This window comes from Lactuca sativa, chromosome 1 (assembly GCF_002870075.4).
Source record: "Lactuca sativa cultivar Salinas chromosome 1, Lsat_Salinas_v11, whole genome shotgun sequence".
Classification (NCBI taxonomy): Eukaryota; Viridiplantae; Streptophyta; class Magnoliopsida; order Asterales; family Asteraceae; genus Lactuca; species Lactuca sativa.
The window spans coordinates 25,331,818-25,340,747 of record NC_056623.2 but is presented as its reverse complement, the minus strand read 5'-3'; the positions used below and the strand labels follow the sequence as shown (position 1 = coordinate 25,340,747).

General features: G+C 33.1%; 1 protein-coding gene across 1 annotated transcript; it reads left to right on the top strand.

The window, feature by feature from the left end:
• The first annotated feature begins 4,192 nt into the window (after positions 1–4,192).
• On the top strand, positions 4,193–7,352 carry LOC111876214 (polyadenylate-binding protein RBP47). The gene is made up of 6 exons (XM_023872751.3): positions 4,193–4,721; positions 5,251–5,737; positions 6,140–6,195; positions 6,374–6,504; positions 6,676–6,772; positions 6,916–7,352. The coding sequence occupies exons 1-6, from the start codon at positions 4,332–4,334 to the stop codon at positions 7,075–7,077; spliced, it is 1,323 nt and encodes a 440-aa protein (XP_023728519.1). The 5' UTR covers positions 4,193–4,331; the 3' UTR covers positions 7,078–7,352.
• The last annotated feature ends 1,578 nt before the right edge of the window (positions 7,353–8,930 follow it).

Sequence of the window (8,930 nt, the reverse complement as noted above, 5' to 3'; positions counted from 1 at the left end):
AATATCCTAAATGGCATCACAAGGCCCAAATTCTAAAAGCCCAAAATATGTCTTAAATTTGAGGTAGTCAAACTGAAGGTCAATCTGCTAAGTACATGGGGCATACTCAGCTCATACGCTTAGTGTACTCCTTTCGGGGCCAGTACGCTAAGCGTATCAGCTAGGTACACCCCGCATACTCCCCAGATCACAAATTCACTCCATTAAGCACTTATTCAATTAAGAAAACTTGCCAAACTCTCAGATCTGATCCTAAATGGTGGATTAATACGTAAAGTTGGCAACTTTACACCCATGCATGACTTAGTGGAACCCAACACTCAAAAAGAAGCTTATTAAGCATCTTAACACTTGCATGGACCAAAATATCTCTTAAAGATTACATTTTTAAGGACAAGGGACCTTAATGGAGCTAAGATCTACATCCATGGCTTCTGGAGTAGATCAAAAGCTCAACTTTAGCTCAAAAGACCCAAAAATGCATAAACAAGGCCCTAAACTAGATCTAGCATAATGATTCATCAAGTAAAGAACTTTATACCTCAAATAGCTTGCAAAGATGATGATGTTGAATCTGGATCTATAAGCTCAAGCTATCCCAAGACAATCTCCAGGAGTTCTTCTTCTTTAAACTCACCAAAAATACCACCAAAACTCACTTCTAAGCTCCAAAGATCATAAAATGCACTAGGGTTTCGTTCTAAGGGTTTAGGGTGATGGAGGTTGATCAATAGAATGTACAAAGGTGGTATAAGTTGCTTAAATAAAGTGAAAACACTAAAAATTAGGGTTTGCCCTTGCACCACGTATGCCATGCATACCCCATATACACCCTGTGTATGTAGGTGAATCCTGTGTCCAGAAGAGAGCTAGTACGCTAAGCGTAATCATAGAGTATGCCCTGTGTACTAGATAGGGACCAAAAACATAAAGATTTTGCATTAAGGGCTAAAAGGGAAACATATCAATTCACGAATGTTACATGTTTATTAGGTCACAACAATATGCATAATACAGAAAAACACTTAACAATTAAGAATGGCACATGCAACCTAGAAGGATCTATGTCTTCATATTAAGATAACATACTTTGAATAACAAAACCCTAATATGTATCCTAGTAATTTCAATAATCACAGTACCTCAAAATTGTTATACCAAACAAGTTACTTCAATAATTCCTTTGAAGAGCTTGGAAAGCTAGCACCAAAAGGATGATGCCTCCAATGCCTCACACCTAAACCCTATAACTAGAATCCACTTTTAGGAGAGAGGAGGAAATGCATAAATTTCGTTCATAAGCTTTTAAGAAAAAGTAGTCACGAAAATTGATGCCCAAGGGGTCCTATTTATAGTTTAGTTAACTTAGGGACTAAGTAGGATTTGAATAATTAAGTAATAGATTTAATCAAATTCAAATCTTTTCATTATTAGCATCCAGGAGGTTTTTGGAAACCCTAGAAAGGCTCCCAAAACCGTCCACCCTAGGATGGTTCTAGAATTGCATATTTTGTTCAACTATTGGACAATTACAATTCACCCATTGCTTCTTTAATTAATTCCAATTAATCTTAAATTAATTCCAGATTAATTCTGATTAATAATTAATCAATTCTAATTGATTTCTCATTAATTTATTAATCATATAAATTAATAACAATTGATCTTATATTAATTTATTAATCATATAATAAATTAACAAACCAACTATCTATTTCCAATTAATATATTAATCATATAATATATTAACAAATCATTTCCTCATAATTTTCAATTAGTTTATTAATCATATAATAATCTAATAAATCATCCCCTCTCTATAAATGTCATTATAATCAAGCTCTAGTTATGAGGACAACCCAAAAAGGACTTTGCTTTTATTTGCAAGTTTATATCAATTTAGTTATGAGCTTAGACACTTTAATCCAACATTATTTACCTTAAATGTTACCGTATAATAGAGATCACTGACTTGAAAAAAGCTAGTTTCTTTTCTCGATCTCTTTTCTTCTTTTGAACCACGAGTTTCTCTCCCTCACTTCCTCTCTCCCTCTTGCAATGGTTGTGTAGATTTGGGTGTTCTAAGTTGTTTCTCCTTTAAGACTTATTTGGTACAAGTTTTTTAAGGCTTAAGAATTATATAATACAAGTGAAGACTAACATCTTTTGGTGGTTTACCCTTGCTTGTTGGATACATAAAGATAGCTTATACTTTGGAGTCTTTACCATATTCATCAACTTCCAACTTCCCGAGAGGATTCAAAGTCTTCAAAAGTTGTAGTTCTTTTTCCTTCTATGGTTGTTTTAATCTATGTATTGCAAAATGATATTTGGTGGTTGTAAAATGGTTTTAATGTTATTCAAGTTTTAATGTTTCCTTTGCCTAAACTCGTAGTTTTTATAGACTATTTTTGAATAAAACCCAACAATAATCGTGTTATCAAAAGTTCTACATAAATCCTTACTTTTTATCATCGAGAGTTATTATATGTTGAAAGTTATTATAGGGTTCGACGTTGACGGTGTATAGGTGATTGTTGGACATGGTGTATTAGAGAGTTACGAAAACAAGTGACAACAATATATAAAGTCGCATCTGACAACTAAAAAGTTATTGATGAGCATGTGTAGATGGGTTGCAAAGTCAACATAAAAATTGGCCGGTAACCGACCAAATAAATTTTATATTATTTACGGTGTATAGGTGATTGTTGGACATGGTGTGTTAGAAGCGTTACTAAAACAAGTGACCGACAAGATATAAGGACACATCTAACAACTAAAAAGTTATTGATGTGCGTATGTAGATGGATTGCAAAAATCAACATAAAAATTGGCCGGTAACCGACCAAATAAATTTCATATTACTTACGCTGTATAGGTGATTGTTGGACATGTTGTGTTAGAGCGTTACAAAAACAAGTGACGACAAGATATAAAGACACATCTAACAACTAAAAAGTTATTGATATGCGTATGTAGATGAGTTGCAAAATCAACATAAAAATTGGCCGGTAACCGACCAAATAAATTTCATATTCCTTAATCCGGTTCAAAATGCAAAATGATTGCTACAGATAAATAATAAAGTCATTAGTACCGAAATAGATAATAAAATCCAATGTTATATAGGTAATTAATCATTATTTTAGATTAACAACTTTTGTAAGTAAAAATTTGGATATATTAGGAATGGTAAAAATATAAAGTAACCAATATATTTCTTACTTATCAAATATTAAAAAGAAAAAGTTCAAGGTTGATAACATTAGTCATTTACGTTAATAAATTTTACCTTTGTGGATAAGATTTTTATTATTATTATTATTATTATTATTATTATTAACTATTTACCCCATTTGATGACATGTATTTTTGGTAAAGAAACAGAGTACTTGGGGTATGCCTGAATGGTGTACGTACTGGTGGTGCTGAAACCTATGCATTTCCTGATTTGAAAGCCACATCAAGTCATCAACTGTGTTTCTCAGATTCACTTAAACATTATTTTAGGGAAGACTATGAACTAAGAAGATCAAACTCAATCCATCTTTGGTCCCAGATTTTTTTTTTTTTCGGTTTTAAACCTTTTTAATGAAAATTTGAATTTAAATTATTGGTTATATTTTATTTGGGCCCTCTGAATTTATTTAAGAATAAAACATTAAGGTGTGTAGTTAGATCATATTGATCAGATAATCAAATACTAAAAATCAATCTGTTTTATATTCGTTATCTTATAAGTAGAATTTAAACTATGGAAAGAAAATTTACTAATAATGGAAAAACCAAATCTTTCTAATAATATATTGTGACAATTCTATTCTTACCATTCAAAATTTATGGAATATTTTATATTTGATGAAATTATGACAGTGTTTAAACTACTCAAAACTATATGATACATCAATATTACTATTTTATGTTGATGAATTAAATAATTAAAAGGTATAGATTATAGAATACATAATTATATACCAAAATAAATCTAACTATATGATATGAAATGATGTTTTATTTTTCCTTTTACTACCAAAAGAAGGAAATAATCAGTGGCGGCCGACCATAACTAAAAGAGCACACTTACAAGGCTTAGCTCAGATAATGTAAAATCAACGGCCCATATTGCAAAACCGCTATTTAATCCAACGGCTGAAAAATCATACGCGTCATGAAGTAGGGCTTCCCATGAATCCTTCCATAACCTCTCTCTCTTATCTCTTTTTCTCTCGAAACTCTCAGATTCGCCGTTTTCATTACACAAACCTATACGTATAACAAATATCATTTTAGACTTTCTGAATTTATTTTCAAAGAGACTGTGCTTGAAGATGCAATCAGCTACTAACGGTGGTGGCTCTGATCCGCAGCAACAAACCCAGAACAGTACTCAGCCTGCGGTGGTGGCGACGACAACGACGACAGCGGCGGCTCCACCGGTTGTAGGGGTTGGGCCACAACAGCAACAGTGGGTGGCGATGCAGTACCCAGCGGCGGCGATGGTAATGCAGCACCAAATGATGGCGCCGTCTCCGGGGCATTACTCGATGGCCCCACACTACGTCCCCTACCATCCCCACCACCTCCACCATCCGGTGGCACAACAGCCGCAGCAGGGATCAGGTGGCGGCGGCGGAGAGAACAGAACCATCTGGGTCGGTGACCTTCATAATTGGATGGATGAGGATTACCTGCGTAACTGCTTTGCTTCCACCGGCGAGGTATTTAATTAATCAATTCAATCTTTTATTTACATTAATTTTCGATTTCTTCGCACATGGTTTTATCATGTGCTAAATGTGATCTATTCTTAATTAAAGATGTCTGATTTTGTTATTTGTGGAACCGAAACAATCTATTTATTGTATCCAAATCTTGTTAAAGATAATTCAAATCTCCAATCTTTAGTTATAATCAAATATTAATTAATCGACCTTTCAATTTACGTTGTAATAATCTTCATTTCATTCATATACATTAATGACCACCATCTTCACCGCCGGTGACTGTGTATACTGCCGCCGTTGGTGCCGGTGTCGGTGGACATATTATACACCTGTCTCACTGTCTGTGGACAAGTTAATATAAATGTCGCCATTTTATTAATGATAATAAGCAAATGCATCAATGATGTTTTAAACCATATCTTAAAGCATTAATGAGGTAAATCCATTTAACTGATGCTTTGGTACGACTTGATACTTCTTAAATTAATGTTGTGTTATCTTGGTTAATTTATATAATTTGCAGGTTGCTTCAATCAAAGTGATTAGAAATAAGCAGACAGGTTTCTCAGAGGGATATGGATTTGTGGAGTTTTTTTCACATAGTGCAGCGGAAAAGGTTTTGCAGAGCTATACATGCCTTGCTATGCCGAATACAGAACAACTACAACTATTCCGATTGAACTGGGCGACATTTAGCATGGGAGATAAGCGGTCAAACAATGGTTCTGATCTTTCGATATTTGTAGGAGATTTAGCTGCGGATGTAACTGATACTTTATTGCATGAAACTTTTGCTAATAAATATCCATCGGTTAAAGCTGCGAAAGTGGTCATAGATGCAAACACTGGTAGATCCAAAGGGTATGGTTTTGTAAGGTTTGGAGATGATAGTGAGAGGACTCAAGCCATGACTGAAATGAATGGGACATACTGTTCAAGTAGGCCCATGCGTATTGGTGCTGCTACCCCACGAAAATCGTCTGGTTATCAACAACAATATGGCTCACAAGGTACATTTTTATTCAATTTAGGCTTTTTTTTTTTGGGTATTAAGTGTTAGGTGGATAGACTACAGTGTTGAATAAATGATGTTTAAAAATATCTAAAGTAGTGATGACGCATATACTTGGTGAAATAGACGAAAAAATAATTGATGAGTAAATTTGTACACTCACGACTTAAAGCGAAAACCTGGTTTTCTAGACGTTATGCAGAAACATTTGTACCAAGGTTGTTTATCCTTTAATGTATTCAGAAACATTTGTTTAGGAAACGAGCCTCGTTGTACGTACCAAGGTCTTCGTTTATCCTTAATTTGTTGAATTTTTCGATGTGTCATACTCAGTTTAAACCATTTTTATAGTATGCAAACCAAATGTAGCTCAGTTAGAATTTATTTGCTTTTTTTGTAGGTGGTTATATGTCAAATGGTGGCTCTCAATCTGATGGAGATTCTAATAATACAACGGTCAGTACGTATGGCCTTAATTTTTTTTTGTCTGGGCCCGTTTGTTATGTTAATGACTGGCCTTAACGTGGTGGAACATGTACAAGAGTGGTGCAAAAAGACATGAATGCCCTTGAAATGAAGGTCTCTTTATATGGTTTTAATTACTTTCGGCTAATTACTCTTGGATTGGTTGTAGATTTTTGTTGGAGGGCTTGACCCTACTGTAAGCGATGAGGATCTTAGGCAGCCTTTCTCCCAGTATGGTGACATAGTTTCAGTTAAAATACCCATTGGAAAAGGATGCGGGTTTGTACAATTCGCCAATAGGTACGTATGTCTTTCTGCTTTAAAATATCTTCAAATCATTAGCAAGATTCTTTAATAAAGTAACCAACTTTTGAATGAAAGATCACTGATTTGAGTAACCAAGATTTATGGTTGTTAAAAGAGTTGTATATATAGATTTGTTTCGGCTGCCCTTTTGACATGTATTTGCAGAAATAATGCGGAGGAGGCACTGCAGAAACTAAATGGCACAACAATTGGGAAGCAAACTGTGCGACTTTCTTGGGGACGTAACCCTGCAAATAAGCAGGTATTAATTTCTTTTATATAACGATTATGATTCAAGTTTATGTTTCTTGGTGCTTTGTTTAATAATTCATATATATATATATATATATATATATATATATATATATATATTCACACGTATCTCTGATTTATGATCGTTTGTAGATGAGAAATGAGTTTGGGAACCAGTGGGCGGGAGCATATTATGGGGGGCACATGTATGATGGATACGAGTATGCCATGACACCACCTCATGACCCGGGAATGTATGCTGCAGCATATGGGGCTTATCCGATGTATGGCATTCATCAACAACAAGTAAGCTAATCGAGGATTCTGGATAGCATCAATTAAAAATGGACACAAAATTGTGTTTCCATTTACATCTTTGTAGTGTCTCTCTTGGGAGTGTAGAATGCGCCCAATTCTCTCCTCCCTCTGAATGTGGAGTGGTGGTTGAATTTTGACTACATGAGGTAGTGTTTTGTAGGGTTTTCGGTGAACATGTGGTTGTTTTCGCATGTATGGGATTTTAACTGTAAGACTCGCGGTAATCTTAATAAACTAAATCACAAAAGCTTATATGGTAGCTTGTTATTTTATTCTTCCATCTCATCGAACATTGAAGTTTGACTTTGGAAATGGTCAACCCCTCAAGATGGCATTTCTTGAAGTTTGACTTTGAATCCATTCATATATCTAATGATTTATATATGCCTTAGTTATATGAATTGTTGTATGTTGGTTTTTAAATAAGTTGCTTTATGCCTAGATCGCGTTATCTTTAAGGTTGTGTTTGTTATACATAACCAGTCATTAGAAAACTTTTTAGGACCATTTTTCGATGATGACGGTGAGAAATGAATTCATGTCTTTTACACATATAAAATAAAAGATTAAGATCAAATCTTTGTCCTACTTTTTTTTTTTCGATCATAACTTTTTTTAATAATATTTTTGTCTTGTTGACATCAAACATAGAAAGCTTATTTTCATTAATTTTTTAAGAATCTCAATAATCTTACGATATTGGTGCCCCTTGTGACAATAGAGAGCATTTTTCACAAAGTTGGCTATTTTGTTCAGGTTGGACGAACTAGGTCTAACAAAGGAATGAAGAGTAACGATTAGGTGAGTCAAATATATCATGAAAAAAAAAGGTGAGAAGAGAAGACTAAGAAACCAATTAAACATTTGAGATGAATCAGACAACAGAAAGATACTTATCATCACACAAACAAACTTATCAATTTAGGACTCACTCATTACTTGAAAATCTTTTCAATAACTCAAAAATCATATAAAAGGATGAATCATGTAATCAACATCAAGTATCCAAGACCCATCAAGCTAAAATACCTAATGGCTTTAACTAGTTTGTTATGCATAACACTTAAATATAATGTCATAGAAAGCCTTAAGTTTGGAAGAAAATGTCGGTTTTACTCTTCGACAGATTTTTGGTTCGTTTATGCCGCAAACTTGTCATTTTTTGTCGGTTTTATCCTTTTTATCTGTAATAGCAGGTTTCCAGGTCACCATGAGTTATTTTTTGCGAAAAAACTCTTAAGTTTACAAATATTTTGCAAAAAAAAACTCTTAAAATTATAAACATTTAAAATATAAATATATATTCAAAATTTGATAAAACTAAATAGTTTTTTAAAATTTAAATGTCAAAAAGTTTTACTATACTTATATTATGAAACAAAAACTGACACATATTTTTAGATTTATATACGGTAAATTTTATCTTGGTTCGATGTAAACTTTTTATAATAAATTTTAAAAAAGTCACCTAGTTTCATCAAAATTTGAATATATTCATTAATTAATACTTAAACTTTTCAATGCAAAATAAAAAACGTATGTTAGTTAAAAATTAATTATGTTAAAATAGTTAAACATCTGAATAATATGACATTAGTACATTCATTTAATTTTTTAAAAGGAAAATAAAAATATTTTATATGTTTAAAAGGTTTGTATTTCAGAAATAATAATGTATCATATTTTTTATGTGTTTTGGTTACATTTTGGAAGAAAGAGAAGTCCAATCTTGTTGATTTTTGAGGCTCCAACTTGTAAATTCATAGCCTACATTGCTTTTCTCAACTCAAGAATGTATAAAGTTTGAAACTTGATGATTCATTTGTTAAATCTAGCTAGTGTTGGGTTTT

What these genes read in the sequence shown, in the direction of transcription:
- LOC111876214 (XM_023872751.3), top strand. Translation starts at nt 4,332, where the DNA reads ATGCAATCAGCTACTAACGGTGGTGGCTCTGATCCGCAGCAACAAACC. An exon ending in GCTTTGCTTCCACCGGCGAG is followed by an intron (nt 4,722 to 5,250) that starts GTATTTAATTAA and finishes TATAATTTGCAG; the next exon opens with GTTGCTTCAATCAAAGTGAT. An exon ending in GAGATTCTAATAATACAACG is followed by an intron (nt 6,196 to 6,373) that starts GTCAGTACGTAT and finishes GATTGGTTGTAG; the next exon opens with ATTTTTGTTGGAGGGCTTGA.